Below are 21324 nucleotides of genomic sequence, written 5' to 3' on the forward strand. Positions count from 1 at the left end.
AAAACTAGACTAATCTCAACTAACAAAATGACAACATTAGTGAAACTGGAATAAGCTGACGAGCAACAACAAAGCTGAGTTACAAGAGTTGGAAACAATAATTTTGAGAACACTTGAAAATCACTAATAGATATGTGATGGCATTAGACTTGTAAAATTCTGCAGTCATCATCGATCCCGGGCAACCAAAGAAACGATAGAACATAAAAGTACAAAGAAAATGGATAAAAGCATCCCATATTTCAAGTAATTCAATAGAATATTTTTTTTTCACAGATGCCGAATGATTACATTAAAATAAAAATTCAAAATGATTACATTATATTGAAGAAGCAGGTGGAATCATCATCTATGTGAATCTTCAACTTGAGCAAGTCATTTATGTCAATCAAATATCTCTTGGGATTCAATTATGCTATGCTGACTGAAAAAGAAAAAAAAATGAGTTACCAAAGTAGAAGTACGTATGATATTTTGCATGAAAAACTATGCTAAAATATATATAAAAAAAGGCGAGATAAGAAGATTAGCTTACTAGTCATCCTTGGTGATACGGTAGTACTTTTCAGCATGTTGTCGTTGGCCAATAAGTTGAGCGAAGCGCTCATCGTGTGTAATGACAATAAGTTGAAAATTCTCTTGGCCTTTCCTGTCCTCCATTATTCTGATGATAGAATAGGAAACGGGATAATAAGTGTATTGCAAGACACAAACTTTAATAAACCATTTGCTGCTTTCAAATCATTTCTCAATCCTCACCTGAGGAGAGCCGCAGCGAGAGACTCAGAATTAGGGCCATCCAAATTGGTAGTTGGTTCATCAAGCGCCAGTATTCCACAATTGAGGCAAAAAGTTTCAGCTAGTGCCAATCTTATGATGAGCGAAGCAAGGACCTGAAACAAGAATCCTGGGCTTTAAAAACAATGAACATCAGGTAACTTACGATTTAAAAAAAAGGAGGGGATAACAAAAGTTAAATCCAAGTTCTGAGAAGACCACACCAGACAACAATGGGCATTGATGTAGAAATCATGCCAAATCTTCAACTACCATTTACCTTTTGACCAGCACTACATCTTCCTCGCATTTCTAACTCGGCATCACCAGTTTGCATGACAACCTGTCGTTTCAAGTAATATAACTGGATTAATACATGCAACTGTACAATTAATATTTTTTTAAAAAAAATCCTTTTCATCAGTACCAAGCATCCCCCATGGCAACACCAGCGTCTTATTTTTAAAAGAAGACTACAAGTTCACCACATTAAACTCGTGGTGAGGATATAGATTTTAGTATAAATTCATCCAAATGACATTCTTAAAAGGCCTCTGGAAAATTTTAAATTCTCTCTCATGCCTTGAAAATATTACAAAGTTGTGAATTATATTCTATTTTTCTTCCAGGAATTCCTAATTATATTCAAAAGGTTTTCCTGCATCATTTAACAATTTGGTTATTATCAGTCATGAACTAGTATCTAAAAGAGGTAAAAGTAGTTTGACCAACAGCAGCATATGTCGCAAAGTTTTCTAAGGCCGAATTGTATGAGATGGGGGCATGTACAACACCAATTCAGAAGCAGAATGCACAAGAATGCTCGTGAGGTGACATCTCATGTAAAGATTATCCAAATGCCAAGTTTCCAGTTTCTGAAAACAAATTGAAACTTCTATGGGGCGTTTGTACAGTGTTTCTAAATCAGTTTTATCAAGTTCAAGAGATAATTTCTCGAAAGAAAAAGTAGTAGAGAAATTAGGAGGACAAAGTTCCGATGGAAATACCATTATAAAAGAAGTGGTGTCACTCATTGAGGATAAAAAAATAAACGATCGAAAATGCTTGCTAATTACCTTATAGCTGTAAGATCGAGTACCAGCACCTTCAGAATCTGAATGAATGCTTATATAATCTATATCCTGTCCCCTGTAGGTCTGCTGCCATAATTCCCGTATAATCTTATTTATCTCCTCCATTTTCATACTGTGGAAGCGCATGAGTGCTCTAAAATAAGAAAGAAATTCTGATTAAATATTAACAGAGTGGAATACAGTATATCATAACATGCATTAAATAAGCCTACGGAGAAAAGAAAGCCATTAAAAAATCATCTTAAAATCACCTCTTTCAACCATTGGATAATGACAAATTTTAGCCAATCATGGTTGGACACATGTTATTCACTCCAAGATTGTCAGAAGAGTAATATTATCACATCAGAAGTGGACGAAATAGAGAAGAAATTTGGGTAAATGCTAGAAATTATTATAAAGACTAGATGTTCAGCATGTCCAAAGCCAACTATTAGAGGAACCTGCACCTAAAACATGCAAATAGAAGCACAGAACTAACCCATAAATCTATCTGTACATGTCATATACACCATAGGACACAACCGCATAAAAGTGAGAGGTACATTTCTTAAGGTGATAAAATTGACAGAATAAAGAACTTGAAAGTGAAACAAAACTGCTGATGATAGAGAACGGAGAAGTAATAAATGATCTCTGGATGGCAGTGATCAGTATGCTAATGGAAGAAGGTAAGGGCAGATGTGATGGACGTGATGAAATATTATACTAGAAGCAGGGTCAGCAGATTTTACAGCGACATTGCTGATGGTGGAGGATAATAGGAACATAAAAAATGGCAATAGCAAAAACAATAACAGCCAGAAACAGACCAGTGCATGAAATACAAGGCGGTGATAGACAGAAAACCATTTAACAACCTCATTTTCCTATCAACAGTAGTTATCAAACAAAATCTTTTAAAATAACTTATTGATTAGCAAAAGACTGGAAGACACAGCATTTCAAAAATTGAAGGGCTTACTTGTCAAGTGCTTTATAATATCGATCTAGGTCCTTATTTGCCATCTCAGATGTCTGTTGAAAAAGATTCTTATTTACTACACTCAACAAAACAAATAAGGAAATGGAATTAAAAGCTGAAATTTTAAAAATAACCTTAAGCTGAATTAGTTGATCAAAATGCCTCTTATCGATATCTTTGTATTGGGCATGTTTAAGATCAACTTTGTTCCTGTCAATGTTGCTCTTGTATACAGATAAGGTGCCTTTATGCCTATTTAACTGCAGCAAGAAAATTTCTCACTCATTAACTCGGGTAGTAAACTCATAAGAGTGGAATTGCGATGGCCAAGGTTAAAGTAAATCACAAAAGTCTGGACAAGAAGCCAAAAGAACCACAAATCTCACAAGTGAAAAATTAATTCTTGCAAGTGTGTTGTCCATCAACTCATTATATAATGTTTGAAGTAAGATAGCAACCAATATTGCTCCCATTCGGGAAATATGTGCATCACTGTATGCATCCAAAACCATCAGATTCAATTGCACAACTTATATAAAAAACTTCATCTGAATGTTGCTAGCTCATTGCGTGATTTCACTACAGAGCTTTATGAGTGTTTGCCATAGCGAAGAGATGCCCTAGATAATTCCGAACCTCGGTAAGAAGTGTCTCTCTTTCTTGCGAGAGCTTTAGAAGCTGAGCTTCAACTTTGGAAAGACCTCCAATCTTCAGCACACTATCTTCGAGTGATTCAATCTCCCGAGTGAGCTCGTCCACCTGAGCCTTCATTTTTCTGTATTCTAAGTTTTCCTCTATATTGCGTCTTAGTTCTGCTTGATTGCGAGTCAAATCTCTGCACTTTTCCAGTTCTGTCAATAGTTCGTTCCTTCGGGTCCCACATCTTTGTAGTTCAAATTCTGATAGATTCTGCTTTTCTAGCAGTTCTTTCAACTTCTCTCCCCTTTTCAAGTTATCATATCTGTCAAATAGAACTAATTATGAAAAACACAATGCGACTGATATCGACTTCAGAACTAAGGCCTGAAAAAACGTACTCTTTGATAGTAGAATTCATGTTGAGAAGGGTTTCAACTTCCAGTTGGTACTTTCTGTGATTGTTTGCGCACAATTCATAATCATGATTAAGCCTGACTTCCGAGTTATTGTAGTCCTCAAGAAGTTTATTTTTCTCCTTTACTAGAGGACCGAGATCCTCCACCAAAAGCTGAAAGTTTGAGGAGTATTAAAACGCAAACTGGTAGATAACATAGCGCGTGTCCACCAAAATCATCAAATGTAAAACCATAAAGACAAACGAGATTCAACTCCTTCCAGGGGGCAACCACTGCAATTATTTACTCTTTTTGACAAGGAAGACAAATGAAAAAAATTCAGTCAAATTCCAAAACCTACAAAAACATATCACAAAGCCTAGACCGTCATCAACTTAACTTTTCCACTTCCTATGCTTCACTCAACAAATATATATCCACTTTTGGATACACATCGTTTCCAGTGTTAAAAGCTATTTGCAAAACTTAATAGAAAGCAAAAGAAATTCCAGTAAATCATCTGTGCACATTGGGTAAAATATATGTATCATTAACAATAAAATGGAACGAGAGAGTTCAACAAAGTAGAGAGATCTCCACAGGATTTTCAGGGGGGGTGATAGACACGGATTATTTTAGGCTTCTGACATTCTCGAACTACTTTCATATTTGTTTCAAACTCTCCAGCATTCCAATTGCATTTAGATTCTAAATTCTCAAAAAAGAATTAACTTACATGAAGAAACAGAAACTGCCAGGTTCTCAGACTCCACCGTGTTAAAACATAGACCATAAGAAAAAAATTGCAGTGACTACTTTACCAGAATATTGGAATTCATTTTTGGTTCACAATATGTCGTGTTCATTCACTTTACCATGTTGATTCACAAAATGTCATGTACTTCAACTGTTGGTAAACACTATGAAATACCAAAACTATAGGGGCCCATTAAACTCAAGAAAAGATTAGTAACTCCGAAAACGATGCGAGAACTTCTTCAAAAAGGCAAAGATATTACGTTTGCACCCCCACTAAGCACCAATCTTATAAGCTATTTCATGACCTTCTTCACTTTGACAACCCAATAGCATTTAATATTCATCACACTGGCCTGAGAGTTACATGCTACCAAGTCATGATAAAGAAGACACTCTTCACAACAAAAATTACCTTCAACTCAAGATCAACTTGATGTTTTTCCTCTGCAAGACGATTTAACTCCTCCTCAGCTCTTTTAGCATTGGACAATAGATTGGCAACCTTAATTTTCTCTTCTCTTACACTATTCCACCTTAACTGATGAGTAGACAAATCCTGTGTCATGAACAACTGATCCTCTCTTAAAATCGTAAGATCACGATGCAAGTTGCTTCTGATGATCAGCAGAAAGAAGAATAAGCACAGATGAAGGTAAAAGAGAAAAAAATTAAACATCACTATCAAGAAAAACCTGTTTTCTTTAAATTTCATTAAAGCATACATAAATTGTAAGTGTCCACGAAACCATACACGTTGAACGGCAAAAGAATCTTTAGTCACTAAAGTTTCCCCAAACCTGTTATTTTCCAATATTTTCAGCTCTGACACAATCTCTTCCAAGGATTTGGCACCTTGAACACTTACATCAAGTTTGCTTTCCAAATCTTCCACTTGATTCTCCAAAGCTTGTAATTCCTGGAATAGCCTATCAGCAGTTTCAACTGGCTGTATCAAGGTGTCAACTGAATCTTTTTCAGCCTTTATTTGAGCTAAAACACCCAGTATCTGCAAACCACAAGGTTTTTTAAGCAGAAATATTCTACCATGTTTGTGAGAAACCGGGAAAAGATGCTCAAGAAGCTTGACAAAAACAAAGATGGAATCCATTTATCTGTTGATAAAACAAGATTGCTAGTCAACAGGGAAAAACCCCCAAGGGGTGAAAAGTTTGTCACTATGCATGTCTCAGTGCCAAAGGAACCAAAATGTTGAAAAACAAATTTCAAAATAGGATAGATGTGAAGTTTAGGTCAAACAAAGGACATGAAAGTAAAATACCTCCAACTCTTTTAAGAAGAACACTATGCGCAACCCACTAGGAATTGTTAATATAAGCTATATATTTGTAAAGTCTAAGAATGCAATGAGTTCATAGTCAAAGGCCCACAAAAAAATGGAAGCAACATAGATGTGACTCCATAATAAAGAATCAATTCTAACGATACAAGCAAAAACCTTTTCCAAAATTCATTTCCTATAGCGTACAGATTAAAAAGAGACGTGGAGTTGGTGACATCGTGTTGAATCTCCACACAAGAAACAAAAAAGCTAAAATAGCAAGCAGAACTAAACGATTATATGCAGAATACATCACAGTAACAATTACGTCATCAAGAGCTTGATTCTTTTGATCCAATTCTTCCTTTAATTCATCAAGGTTCTTCTCTGCGAGAGGAACTAATTCCTTGCCGGTTTTGACATATTCTTCGTAGACCACTCGAAGTTTGTCTAACTGCTGGAAATGGAAATCAGCATTTGAAGAATCCACAGCCAATACTTTCATATGCTCAGCAGAACTTGTCGCTTTCACTCTTTGCTGCAAATGGAGTATAATGTGTAATTAACACATATTAATCCAGAGTATAAAGTGTTCCAAGACATCTCATTTACTAATAAAATTAGGAAAGTAACCTTTTTAACAAAATCATCTTCCTCATTTTCAGAAAAGGGCCTCTCGCAACAGGGGCAAATGTGATGAGCACGAGCAACTTTTTCAAATGGATCAAACATTTGTCGCATTCCATCGGCGATGTTATATTTACTACATATAATGAATGACATGTTACAGCCTTTTACCTCTTTAGACACTAGTAATAGCAGCCTATTCAAAACACTGGGGAAAATAAAAGAAAAGGAAAAACCTTTTCTGGACATCTCTCTTGTCTTTGGCAATTTCTAAGGTTTGAAGATAAGAATCAACACCACCAGAATGTTTGTCCAAGGACAGAAGTTTAGATTCGACAAATCTCTTTCTTGCTGCATTGGGTACAAAACAATCACAAGCCACTCGATTTATCGAGAAAATCGATTTAACAATATTGAAGCTTAAGTCAACTAAAATTTAACAGCCCCGAAAGTAAAGAAACAATCGCATATCAAAATTCCTTCAAGCCACACATGGACATTATGGATTCTTACATAACTACTATCCTAGCCTTATAAAAAGTTTCAATCCTCCAGTCAGAGAGTCGAAGGGCTTGAAAAGAACTGCTCCAAAGATAAGGTTATGAGAGCAGATGTAAAGTAAAGTTAAAACAAATCTGAAGCCACTAAGAGTATCATCAAGAACTTCGGCCATGATTGACATCGGAATAGAATTAAGTAGAAATGCAATAACAATGTGAATGAAATGTTAGTTGTATTCAATTCCAATTATTTGTAAAAGAAGAAATGAAAAAAGAATGGTATGAAATTATTTTTAATAAATCAAATATTTTTTAACATAAAATTCAAATTAATAGCTACTAAAAAATGTTATTATTATTATTTAATAATAATAATGATAAATAATTATTATTGATGCTCTGTTAATTATTATAAAATCATTGTTATCATATGATTGATGTTAATATTAATTTTAATATTATTATTTTATTTATTAAATAACTATCATTCGATAAAATATTATAATAATTATTATTAAATAATTATTTGTTTTAGTATATATTATTATTATTATTATTATCATCATGATTATTAACTTATTATTTTATTTATTTTTTTGAAAAAAACATTGTGCATTACTGATTAAACTGGAGTAGAAAAGAGATTGCATCCTCCCAACTAAAACTATGTCTAAGTGTCATAACATTACTTTATTTATTTTAATTATTAATGTTAGCATCATTATTGAATCAATGTCATTTTTTATTATTAAATGATAGTAATCGTTATTATTACTACCATTGATAATATTATTATTTTTATTATTATATTACAATAATTATTTTAGGTACTTTTATTTTTATAATAACAATATAATTATTTTTTATTACAATTATTATAAAAAAAAGTACCTAAAACAATAATTATAATATAAATTATTTATTATTATTATTACAAAGATTTAAATTAGTTGAACTAAATAAGGGAAATATTTGTAAAATATATTAATGAATGGTGGAAATAGTAATTCTCATCCAAAAAGTTCTCTTTAGATGAGAAACTCATTCCAATGTTTTACCAAGTATAAGGAATGAGATTGGAATGTTCATACTTCATTCCCTAAACATATCATTATTGACTTAAGAGTTACTGCCAGAGACAAGTGCCAACAAAAATACACTTAAGTGAAATTTGTTTAGTCGAAATATCCAATCACAAAACTGATCAATTAGAAGAACATGGATAATCACTCTTCGCTCATGTTCACATATATGAATATTTTCAGCAATGCTTACATTCCATATCTTTGTGGAATTTGGACAGATTGTGGTTGACTTCTTCTATTTTTATCTTCAGCATAGTCACCTCATTCCTTGCTTCATCAGCTTTTTTATCCAAGTTATCATATTCTTTTTGGAGAGAACTGCAACACAAAAGGTATGTTAAGTAGAGAGAGAACATTACCATCATACCTCCTGGAGAAGCTAAATCAAAATATCGAATCATGAATCAAGATATCGAAGTCCTACAAAACATTAACATCTGCAAGGAACTACATCACTAGAGGCAAAAATACTAGTTACTAGTAAAATTTCGATTGTGGGGTGTTTTTAAACAAATAAGAAATATATTTTAAAAGATGAGAAATTAAGATTTTACGAAGAAAAATACATGCCAAGAAACAGGAGCAGTTGGCACCATTCATTTAAATCGGAGCTTTCGCGAAACAGTTTTGTACTGTGTTTACATAAAATAAACCAACAAACATGAATAAAAGGTTAATCCAAATAACGTTCCAGCAGATGCTCCAAACGTGTCCTTGCAGAAGTACAAACCACAGAAAGCGCACAACTATATTGACATCAAGAAGATACACATATATAATCAATCAAACCAAAAGAAACTACAAAACCAGAAAAGGGAAAAAAACAGTAACCACCTCTGAACCTGAATCAATTCATTTTTCAAATCCTTGTGAGGCGGCATCCTTCCTTTCAACACCCCTCTAATTCCCTCTTTATGTTCATCAACTCTGGAAATTATAGACGAAAACACAGTATACATATATATTAGATGATATAGAATATTCTGAAATAGAGCAGTGCAACTTAATTAAACAGACTCACATTCTTTTGTGTTTCTTTTTGTGATTCTCCAATTCTGCCTTTTTTAAAGAAAGTACAACTCTGTCATGGGAATCAGCACTCATGGACTCCCTTTGATAGTTAAGATCCTTAATTTCTTGCTCCAAGGCAAATATTTCACCTTGTTTTTTCCGTATAGTTGCACTGAAATCTTTGGCAGCAAGTTGGCTGGCTTTCCTTTCGACTTCGATTTGCTGCACACATTAGAAGACTATGTTACTTGAGCATTCAAAGGTAAAATTCTACTTCTGAAAATTGAAGTGGGGCATCATCCAGTCACCAATTTCCGTTCTCTGTCATCAATTCCAGTCACATCAGTGGCCGAAATCTGAACTTCAAAAGAGTCACGTTCAATCTCCTTCTCTTGAATGCGTTTCAAAGTGGCAATCTGTACCAGAGTCATACAAGAACGATCAGAATACACTGACGGAAGAGCATGGAACTATCATTTGCAAAAACAAACCTTCATGTCCCCTTTAGCCTCCTTTTGGGCCTCTATGTCTTTGCAACGGTCATTTGCAACCATGTATTGTTCAAATGTTGCCTTGAGTTCTACTTCGTTGGATTTCTGAAATAAAACGCATAAGACACAATGCCCATCACCAAACAACAATGATGCAAACAAGATGAAAGAAACAAAGATAAGTAAATAAATCAAATATGACATACTAAAGTCCCTGGCATTGAAAATCGGATCAAATGAAGCACAAGATGAAAGAAACAAAGATAAGTAAATAAATCAAATATGACATACTAAAGTCCCTGGCATTGAAAATCGGATCAAATGAAGCACCTTTTCATATAATCAGACAAGTTGAAAAGGTTGTGTTGATACCCAACAGGAATCAGAAACTCCATATGCATAGTACAGACCTAAACAGACAATCTTTATCCCTGTTCTAAGCTATATCCACCTAAATCTCCCCGTAGAGGACTACAGGTGAAGAGGAAGTTATGGCCGCCATCTGCCTGACCTTACCATGTACTCGTCTTTCTAGTTATTTTCCTTTCACATCTTAAAAATCTTTTCCCCTCACTGAATCTTCCCGGCAAGTTTTCCCATTCAGACTGTAAAGCAATTACGGACAATGAAATCTATCATAAAAACGAGGGCTGTATCTTTTCCTTGAGATATATGTAAACGTTTTATTGTGCTAACGCCACAGTGTGTAGTGTGCATGCTAATGGCAAAGTAACATGATTACTAACGTCTGCTAGTGAAATAGTACATAAAGATAATTTGTTTTATGACAAAGTGCAGGCTAATGCTTTTAATATATCAATGGGGTCTTTGCTGGACAAGAAAAAGAACAGTTCAGATAATCCTTTCAGTGAGTCAAAAATATGCATCGATAGCTCAAAGCAACAGAAAGAATTCAAATTCCACCTGTTTAAGGAGATCTCAACGAAAAAACAATACAGTATGTTCCTTCACAATTTCTCAAAACAATGTCACCTACCCCAAAATAAACAAACACACTATCTTTAATGTTTACTCTCTTTCCTTAAATCAATTTTCCCCAGTTTACATAATCATTGCTCTTAACTAAATTCTTTATCATTTCAAAAAATATTCTGATACTGTATTACATTAATGATACAAAATATTGTAAATAATTTTATCCAATAATTGCTGGCATGAGTATTAGTACATTATAGCATATGTAAAGCATACTAATCTCGCAAAGACCGAGATAACCATTTTTAATCATACAAATTGCTTCTGTTTGCCCCGAGAAACTAGAGAAACTCAAAAGATTAGCATTTTATGCCATAGCAAAGCATTCATCTCTCTGCTAGAAAATCGGCAGAAAGGAGATTATTCAGAATTCGCTAGTTTGACGGTGTAAAGAAAGCACCTTCTTATCTTGCAAGTCCTTGTCCAAATACTTCAACTTTGATTGAATTCGATTTGTCAGGTCAAAAGCAACCTCATCACTGAAAGGTCCACTTGTCAGAGGACCCAAATTATGCTTGACCAATAGGTTTTGGATGGTCAAGTCTCTTTCATTCTTCGTAGACATATGAGCCTGAATGCAAAATAAAGAGAGTAGATTATCACAGAAAATGCAAGACAACTGAATGATAATGCAGAATCTCATAGCAGAGAAATAAAGGTTACTTCACTGGCAGCTTGAAGCTTGGCAATGTCCTTTGTATTTTCTCCATTGACTTCAGTAAGAACTCGAACTTTCTCATCCACGTCTTCCTTTTCCCTCAACAACTTGCTAATTTTGGATTCCAAAATTGCAATCCTTTCATCAAACTTGAATTTCCACTCATTCAGTTCTTCATCAGTGTCTGAAAATGAAATATATAGTATATAAATCAACAAAATATAACCAAAAAAGAAGAAGAAACAAGATTGTGCTAAAATTTAAGAGACCTTCATTTTCCTCATTCAGAGCTGCATAACGCTTCTGAAGTTCTTCGAATTTGGATTTTCTTTCCCCTGACTTTGTAGCTATCTGACTTTGTAATTTTCTTAGATCCTTCAATGATGATTCAGTCTGGTTAATTTCACTGTCCACATATTGAATTTTTCTATCAAGCTCCCGCATTTGATTATTCAATATTTCCGATTTTTCTTGATCTTGCACAATGCTTTCCCGAAGCTGGATAAAACAACACCAACAAATAAGTTCTCACAAAAAAAACAAAAATTATTATGAAAAAGTCTCTTGGACATATCACCGAGGGTTGCACCATGCATGTTTAATTTGGTGTGCTGTAATAGCTGTGTTCCTAACGGACAAGTAAAGAGGAGTCCGGTAAGGAGACCTCAAAGCTGCTTTCCTATGTGAGTGGAATAGAGTTCAACAAGGATAGCTAACAGATGATGTTGTTACCGAACACTGATCAGAACTGCCTTAACTGGAAAAACGACAGAGTTGTTCCTACCTAAAGCAAAAATAAACTTGTTCTTACCAGAACTAGTACAGAAAGACCAAAGTTAACCAGCACAGTCGTCGACCGACAATGAGTCAATGACAATATCCAGGAAGAGGCAGAATAGACTTCTAGCAACAATTATACAAATCGAAAATCAACATTATAATGGCTAGTTTTCTTTGTCTTGTTCTAACGGCTAGTTAAATATTTGATACATGCACACAGGATGCACATATTCATTTTCCTCAAGTTTATATGCACAAAATTGTGCCTATGAATATAAACGTCAGACAACAAATATGGAACTCTCTAACACTAAAATGGAAGTTTTGACAATGTGAATTTTTATGTTACAGAGATTTTGCATTGTTTTCTTTTCACTTTTCAGTTTGAATACCAATATGAAAAAACATTATTATTTTTCTTAATAGCAGAAACCAAACATGAATGCACAAGTTTTGCAATATTTCAAGAGTTTCTAGCAAACCTTATGTATCTTAACATTTGTGGTGTCAATATCATGCCTCATATCCTCTAAACGTACATCTGCATTGTTTTGCTTAGTTTCTGATTGAAAAATGACATAAAACGATCATCGCAATCCAAAATATTGCAAATTAAAAGATCAGCACCATATCTCAAGGGAAAACTCAGCAGAAAAATAAACTAAGCATTTGGACACCACAGCGATGCTTAAGAAAAAAAATCTTTAAGATGGTATTATTTTGAATGTCTTTACGGTTGTTAAATAACGCATGAGAACATAAATAAACACCTTAAGAGCGGCATCTTTCAGTGTCTGTAGATTCTCCAGTTTCAGCTTGTATGACTTTATCTCCTGAGTTTGATCCTTGTGAAGTTTTTTAATTATCTCTAAGGCCTTTGTGTACCTAACCAGAAAATCTAAATGAAACTTAAAAAATATTGCAGATATATCATACAAATATTCTACAGAAATAGTGACACAGCAACCAAAACACTCACTTCATATGATATGATGATCTGATATCTCGGATATTATTTTTAAGGTTTAATATTTTAAGTATTCACCATTTCCCAACTAAAAGACTTTGTTGTGTTGACAAAGTACCGACTCAATCGTACTAAAAGTTTGTTTTCAAGCTCCAAACAACAAAGTTTGTTTTCTAGCTCTATCACGCTTTCCATTTTTTTACTTCATCGGCGGTTAAGGGAACAACAAGTCAAACATAATTGCAAGGATACAAAAAATTTAAAAAATGAGGAAAGAACATGAAACCGGGAAATACATTTTATATACAAGTTCTATCTACTGAACACTACTTACCTAGTTGCAGAAAAGATATCATCAAACTTCTTTTTCAGTGTTGATGGATCTTGCAATGGCCAGTTTGCCTCATCTTGATGAACAAATATAACATTCTCGATGATGGCCTTGGACACCCCCATAAGCGCAGGGATCTCTCGGTCCATATCAGCACATCGATAGCTTAGGCAAACTTTCTATCATTTGACAGCATTAAACCCTCAGTTTCCTTAACCTTTAACGGTTAGCAGTCAAAAAATGAAAATCTTCATGATTCATACCTCTCCAGTCTGAGGATTAATGGTTTGGAGGACCGACTCAATCGCCTTGTACTCCATCTTAGTAGCCTTCTGAGTCAGTTGAAATGACCTTATGCAGACAACATCCTTCCTTGCAGCAGTCTTAAACCTAAGCTTTATCTGGCCCTTCGTCTCTGTCTCTCCTGCCACCTAAAAGTGCCCGTTTCAACAAAAAGTTTGCATGTGATATTTTATGCTAACACCACAAAAATAAGGTACCCACTTTTGGGTCGTGAATAAAGCTGTGACCGGAACGTGCATTTGGAGGCAATTCACCGGTGCAAGCTACCTTCAAGCACTCAATTATTGTCTACAAAAAGAAACAGCGTGCGCTTTAGTTTAATTTCAAAATTAATTATCCCAGAATAAGGCTGTCATGCTGAAATTCTTACTGATGCAACCATAAAATGAAGTAGGGTGATGCATACGCACTATGAACGAGACTATGATATTATCAATTATGTTGAGTGTGTGATCATTCAAGAAATCATAAATCAGTAAGGAGAAGCAAGTTACACCTTGTGTACAATGTAGAATAACACAAAACCAGAAGATAGTGGCAAGCTGGGGTAAATCAAGCAGGAGGCGAGGAGGTGTGGCTGCTTACTCCCCCTCGAAAAAAAGACATTAAAATTTTTCCATGAAAAATTAAATATTCATGTATTTACTAAAATTTGAGGCTGTTTACTCTATCTCAAAATCTATTGAATCGTCTCTTTATCCAGTCTAGCCCCTTTCCTGGAAATCCTGGGTTCACCCCAACTTCATAGCAACAGACAAATAAATAAGTAACAAGAAGAGCACTATTTTGATGTCGTAGTTAATATCAGACAAACACATCTGCAAATGCAAACATATGGAATCATACAAATGGAACATAATGAATTTGATATAGCGCAGGCCCACAGGTAAATTTGAATACTGAAAGTAGAGTTAAAAATAAAGGAGATTCTACTGTTTTGCCAGCGCCGTTGGACCCGACGATGAGAGTTAAGGGCTTGAAGAAAGTAATAACATTCTTGTTTTCGGGGTCAAAACTCCGAATACCCTTTATCAGCATTTTATCGACGGTACTCATTTTTCCCTCTTTAATGGGGAATTTCTTCTACTTCGCTTGACCAGAACTCTGACTGATTATGAAGTTTATTTACTGCGATTAGATCAGAAATTGAAAAGTATGGTGATTGAAAGTGAGACGGAGAACGCTGCTGTTGGGGTTTACTTCACACATTTGGGAACGTTAACCAAATAATCGCGTTTGGTTTTTCAACAAAACTGACATTATTATTTTTTTTGGAAAGTTTATAGAAAGATTTTTTATCCTTAAAAAAGTTATTTGCGTTGAAAAATAATATTTAAAATATGTGTATTGAATATTTGAATGTTGAATATTAGGTAAAATTAGGTGTTGAATATTGAAATTTGTGTGTGATGATGAAGGTAATAATATAATTTAATTTTGGATTATTTGTAAAAATTTTCTATAAATAGATCTCGCATTTGTGAAGAAAATCACAATTGAGTTGAGAGAAAAATATTATAAAGTGTGTAGTGTGATAATTTTGAGAGTTTGAGATTTTTACTTTTTACCGTAAATTTTTACTTTTTCACAACACGTTATCAGCACGAAGCTCTAAAAGTCCTCCATATTTTTCCAAGCTCCAAAACATAAGAAAAAGGTAACAAAAGTAATAATATTTATTTTATTGTTTATTTATTTATTGTTTANACTAATATTATATACACCATATTATTATCATAAAATTATACAAATACATACATTTATTTTCTTGTACACCAACGGTCATAAACGGTAACAAAACGGCTAGTTTTTTCCCTATAAATATGATCTCACAAACACATTCAATCACTCCAACTTTCTCTTCTTCTCTAAAATTATTCTTCGTCAAATTTTTGAAGAAAAAAGAAGATAGCTTTCACAAAGTTATTTTTAATTATTTTGGTTATAATACTCACTAATCTTGTACTTATCGGAGAATATCCTCCTCACGTGTTTTCTTTATTTTTACGAATGCTTGTATTTGTTGTTTATCCATTACTTTGTATTGCAATATTCATTAACTAATAAAATGCATCATAATTTTTTTAGTACCACCACGTCAAACTTGACAAAGTTCGAATTTGTTGCACTCGACATTACGGGGAAAAATTATATGTCATGGACTCTCGATGTAGAAATGCATCTTGAGTCATTGGGTCTAAGCGAGACCAGAATAAACCTCTGTTTTAACCATTTTATACACACTAAAACCTATACTTACATGCAACATTCATTTCCGTAGCTATTTCATATGTAGATACTAAGAGCAATTTATTGATTGTTTTTTGTATTAGTATTGTAGTCGGATTAAATAAAAAAAATAAAAAAAATGTCGATATCTTGTCCCTTTTTACAAATATTTTTTATTTTATAACGGACAAGATAAAATTAAAGCTAAATCGAATGGAACTCAATTCGAGATTTTTTAATTGGTTTTGAAAATCATGGTATTTTGTGGTTTCGAATTTTAGAATAATATTCTCGATTCGATACTTGGTCGAAAGTGATTTTCTTTTAATTTGGATTTTTGTCATGTAAATTTTGCCTCTTTATATTGCGGAAGTGAAAATTCAATTTGATTGATAAAGATGAAATTTGCTTTTGCCTCTTTGGCAATTAGGGATGAATCCACTCTGCATTTTTATATATGTTATCATATCATCTTGTGTGCATGTTCAATTTGAGAAAAGAAAAGAAGTAGAATATGGATAATTTATTGTTGCATTGTGTGCCAGCATCAGTTGAATAAAAAATATAGAATACATGTTGCTTGCCAATCAGAATGAATAGTTGAAGTCTGAACATCACCATTTGTTGCATATTAAGAACATTTCTTTCGGAACTATCTTTTTTCGCAAAATTGCATATAGTTTAATAACCTTTTGATTGATTGATTAACTTTTCTGGCATAGTTTTGTAGTGCAGGTGTTGAAATGTTTTTATACTTTGGGTTTATGATTGAGAATGTTGACTCTCTCCTCTCCCATAATGGGAGGTGGGGAAGCATTGATGATAGAAAGCTAATTATTCTTGGGGTTGAGCTAATTGCAAAGAATTTTGAAATATATATCTGGATATTTAGTACTTTAAACTTTGTATGCGTCATGCATTATTTGCTTGACTTCTTTCTTTGTCTAGCTTGGTATACATTGGACATTTTCTTACTTCGGGCGACAACCATCCATGCCCATCGAGGGCAATTAGACAGTTGATGAGATGCATTCGTAGAGGCTGATTATGTTTTTTTATTCTTCTCTGCGTTATTTCAACTTACGGACAGGTTTAATTGCTTTCGAGGAAAGCATTTAATTTCTTGATTGTTTCCTGTGGCTGCAATGTTTTGGTCGCATGTGCATGAAATATTGCTGCGCTTAACTACCGGAATTGAGAAAATGCTGTTTTTACAAGTTAATTTCCTGGCATTCTTTCATCCACTCTCACCACCAACTAAAAATGGAAGGAGTGAAGAAAAAAAGGGGGCCATTTTTACATTAGTTCAAAACTTAGGAAGATTACCGGTGGATGGAATAAATCAAGGTGAATATATACATACATATTATCATACTAAAAACTATTCCTTTAAAATCACAAAAAAAGATCTTGCTTGTCCCACTCTTTTCCTCTACTGATGGACGTGAGACAGGAAATGTGTGAAATCATTAAGAATGAACATTGGGATGCAGTGTGTTTTTCAACATATTTGCTTATATTAAATGCATCCTCTTGCATTGTCTAAAATGTTCTGGATTGTTGATAGTCCTCCTATGCTCAATTACTATCACATCTTTCTAAATATAATATGATTTAATTGATAAGCTTTAGGTATTATCTATCCCCATATGATAAGTTTCTTACTAATATCTCGAGGAGAAAGATCTTTTAAGTTCTGAGGAGGTATTTGTCTCCGAGCCAGCAGATTTGTTTAACTATTATGTAGGGCAAACTGCATGTGGCATCCGGACCATATTTATCTGATCGGTCCCGTGTTGTTAATGCTTCAATTGTGTAATTTTAGTTATAATGTTCAGCTGATCATGATGATATGTTATGATATAGTTTAAATATCATGGCTGTTGAAGGAAGTGACAACAGTTATACTGACAAGAAGGACCGTAAAGGAAAACACGAGGACAAGAAGGAAAAACACAGAGACAAGAAGAATAAGGAGGATCGAGGCAAAGACAAAGAGAAAAGCAGCATCTCAGAGGAATCAACAGTTGCAGGAAAACTTCGTGCGAAAGGCGAGTGTAAAGATAGAAGCAGTACAGTGGATGAAGGAAAAGTTTATGAACCTTTTCCAGGTCAAAATGGTGGGAGACCTTTTCAAAGCAGCCAGCCTTCCCTGGAAAACAAGGAATAAAATTTTTGCAGGAGCTAGACAGAAGGAACCGAGTTGATGATATAAGTAGAGCAAGCCAGTCCCCTGAGGGACTTGCAGGATTGGAGAAAAGGGGTTCAAGAGGCATCCAGATCTGCAGCCAGAAATTCTTCGGGTAAGTTGGCCGAAGAAAAGATGGGCTATAACAAAGATAAGAGAGTTGATACTAGGAAAATGAAAGCTAAGAGGTTTAAGAATGAGTTTGGTGGAAAGTCAACCGTACAAAACTTGGCCACATTTGGCAAAACTAAAGTTGATGGAAAAAGACAGGAAAAAGAAAAAAGAGGAGAAGAAAAATAAAGTGAAGGTGAAAGTAGAAACCGAAAATTGAGGAAGAAAAGCCCAGAGATCTTTTGAACTATGAGCTTGTTGGTGTTACCAGCAACAAAGGCACAGATTTCTCGAAGGATGTTAAGGATACCGTTATTACTGAGGGAAATATCAAGAAAAGAAACGATACGGCCACAAATGGTTTTTTCCTCGGTGAGTTCTGTTGTTCTGTGGTCGTACTATATGTCATATTCCCTCTTCACCCGAAAAAGGGAAAAAAAATTGTCGATTTTAGTTCCTATTATAACGTACGGTTGCTGCTCGCTTACTTTATTTCATACTCTGATAAACAGATTCCACGTTCCACTCAAATGAAGCTTTTCTGCCGACTCTGATCGGTGTTCCTTGTACACATCTAAAATCTAACATTATATACCTCACGAAGTTAGGGAACTAAGGAAATCCTCTCACCAAGCCGTAGGTTTAGTAACAAATCACCTCTCAGCTTCTATAAAAGAATAAGAAATCCAAATATTTATGTATACTTAATTTTTTTGGATCCGAATAAGTGTTTTTGTTACAATTAAGATTATGGTTTCATCCGATCCACCATGGAAGAAGGCCTCATCTACAACATCAAGCTTTCGTCTATCGGGCCCGGCAACGTAACGGCCCCCTACTCCATTTTCGAGCCCGAGAACATGGACTTGGCCATGAAGCTTCATTACCTGCGCTGCATCTATTACTTCGGCAGCAAGGCATTCGAGGGCTTGACGGCTCTGGTCATCAAGGAGCCAATGTTCACGTGGTTGAACCAGTTCCCGGTCCCGTGAGGCCGGCTCCGGAGATAGGATCCTGGCCGGCCTTACATCAAGTGCAACGACTGTGGCGTGAGGTTCATCGAAGCCAAGTGCGACAAAACTCTGGAGGAATGGTTGGAGATGAAGGATGATTCCCATGAGAAAGCTTTGGTCTCCGGTCAAATTATCGGTCCCGAGCTTTCATTTTCGCCACTTGTTTTGATACAGGTTTGCTTTCTTATAACAGCTAGACAACTGCACGCGTTATATGTATCATTAGGAAGAAATTAAACTTGGATTTTCCATCCTCGGATTACTAATCATTAAATTATTGGCTCACCGTCCTCTTAATCTAATGGCAATGCATAGTCCATATTCATTCTCACATGCTTGTCTAATTGTCATATTTCGACCAAGTTAAGGGGGGAAACCTTAGATCTTATATATATGTTTGCCGACAAAGATTTTCTGTTATAAAAATGGTAATTAGTTTTAAAAATTCACTTCAAATTTTCAGTGTTTCGTTGCTATAATAATGGAATTGAAATAGTGTTTTTTCTTTTAAAAATATTAAATAAGCAGAAATATAAGTTATTATGTTTTCATAATTTAATGTTTAATCCATATAGCTCGACAGATGAATAATTATTATTCTGTAAAAATATTGTATACATTTGTCTTTGCACTCATTTGCTTGATCATCTTATTTTCAGTCGAATTTTAAGTCTTTGTAATAATTTTCTAACGTATAATCATGAGCACAGCTAACAAAATTCCAATGCGGAGGAACCGCTGTGGGCCTAAGCTGGGCCCATGTACTTGGCGATGCATTCTCAGCTGCAGAATTCATGAACCAATTTGGGAAGACCGTTGCTCATAATGGACCAGGCCGACCCATAGCTCTGGCCCAATCCCTCAAGTCCGTTAGTCCAAATAACCAGCCCAGAGTTGTGGAGGATCCACTTAGCATCAGACGGGTCGGCCCGTTTGGAGATAATTGGATAAAAGTCTCAGATTGCAACATGAATACATTCTCCTTCAATATTTCAGGCACGCAACTGAGTCATCTTCAATCCAAACTAAGACGAAATGGGGCCGTATTTTCACATTTCGAGGCACTTTCCGCCGTCATTTGGCAATGCATCGCCAAAATTCGGGGTCGGATCCGAAAGTTGCGACAATTTGTGAAAAAGGTAGAAAAAATGATATTGAAGGGACACTGAGTAATAGCCTAAATTTGAGTGTGGTTAAGGTTGATTTTCCTATTGAGGAGGCCACGCCTAGTGCGCTAGCAACACTTTTAAAAACCAGAGCATTGGACGAGCGAAAAAAGATCAGCGAAATCATGGACAAAGAGCAAGGACTGCCTGATTTCATTGTGTATGGTGCAAATCTGACCTTTGTGAACGTTGAAGAGGGGAGCTTTTTCGAGTTCGAGTACCGGGGACAAAAGCCAGTTAGCTTTAGTCTTAGGATCGATGGAGTCGGGGAAGAAGGGGCGATTTTGGTGCTCCCTGGTGACAAGAATGTTTGTACAGGAAGGAAAGTTACTGCGATTTTGCCGGAGAACGAGATCAAAGTGTTCAAGGACGAGTTGAAAAGGGTGGGGCTTTTGGCATGAAGAAACTTTCTTGGTTGAATGACACAATGATCTTAAAAGTGCCAAGGCAAAAAATAATAAAGTAAATGAAAATAACAATGCAATATTGTTCTCACAGTAATGCATGAGAAATTTACGTTTATAATTGGTCGTCACTGTTTGGTTTTAATTTCTGTGAAATTTGCTTTATTGTATTGTGTGACCACGTTCATTCATGAATGTCTCCTTTTTAATTAATTATTATTTTAATTTATGATATTTTCAATAATAGGGAGGAACATTTCTTGCATTTTCAACTAAAGTACTTAGAAATTATGAAAGAAAGAGATTATATTAGACAAAGAAATATTACACGATGAAAATACATTTATCCGACAAGAAAACATGCTGATGTTAATCATGAGAAAAAAATACACAATCACAATGGAATTATTATGTATGACTTAAAAAAATAGCTTGAAAATCAGTAGATTTAGGTGATAAATGGCAATAACTAGGTGATGAAACAAACGGAATAAATGGAAACAAATTATATATAACACCCAAAAAAATGAGCAAGCCAATAGATTATGTAAAACAGA

The 21324-nt window shown here is 34.7% G+C and overlaps 2 protein-coding genes and 1 pseudogene across 6 annotated transcripts in view; 2 read left to right on the plus strand and 1 right to left on the minus strand.

Moving 5' to 3' along the window:
* The window catches only part of LOC140978502 (glycine-rich RNA-binding protein 2, mitochondrial-like), a 98305-nt gene that overhangs the window by 36247 nt on the left and 40734 nt on the right, over nt 1-21324 (plus strand). The window lies entirely within an intron of this gene.
* Nucleotides 118-14863, minus strand: LOC140978490 (DNA repair protein RAD50). Of its 5 annotated transcripts, none has more exons than XM_073443582.1 (27): nt 14590-14863; nt 13858-13944; nt 13617-13784; nt 13357-13532; nt 12826-12940; nt 11545-11773; nt 11281-11459; nt 11018-11188; nt 9622-9726; nt 9439-9546; nt 9141-9352; nt 8954-9046; nt 8310-8437; nt 6771-6885; nt 6541-6670; nt 6236-6445; nt 5426-5634; nt 5041-5242; nt 3873-4042; nt 3472-3796; nt 2970-3095; nt 2836-2888; nt 1854-2004; nt 1058-1120; nt 760-893; nt 536-664; nt 118-424 (listed from the first exon to the last, which is right to left on the minus strand). In XM_073443582.1, exons 1-27 carry the CDS (start codon nt 14710-14712, stop codon nt 385-387), a joined length of 3951 nt encoding a protein of 1316 aa, XP_073299683.1. In that variant the 5' UTR covers nt 14713-14863; the 3' UTR covers nt 118-384. The 5 variants fall into 5 exon arrangements, with proteins under 5 accessions (XP_073299683.1, XP_073299686.1, XP_073299684.1 ...); XM_073443585.1 differs by lacking the exon at nt 14590-14863 and adding an exon at nt 14182-14396 and having other exon boundaries at nt 13617-13777; XM_073443583.1 differs by lacking the exon at nt 14590-14863 and adding an exon at nt 14182-14396.
* Nucleotides 18825-21032, plus strand: LOC140978492 (protein ECERIFERUM 26-like; annotated as a pseudogene).

The sequence above is a fragment of the Primulina huaijiensis genome, chromosome 6, assembly GCF_012295235.1.
Source record: "Primulina huaijiensis isolate GDHJ02 chromosome 6, ASM1229523v2, whole genome shotgun sequence".
Lineage (NCBI taxonomy): Eukaryota > Viridiplantae > Streptophyta > Magnoliopsida > Lamiales > Gesneriaceae > Primulina > Primulina huaijiensis.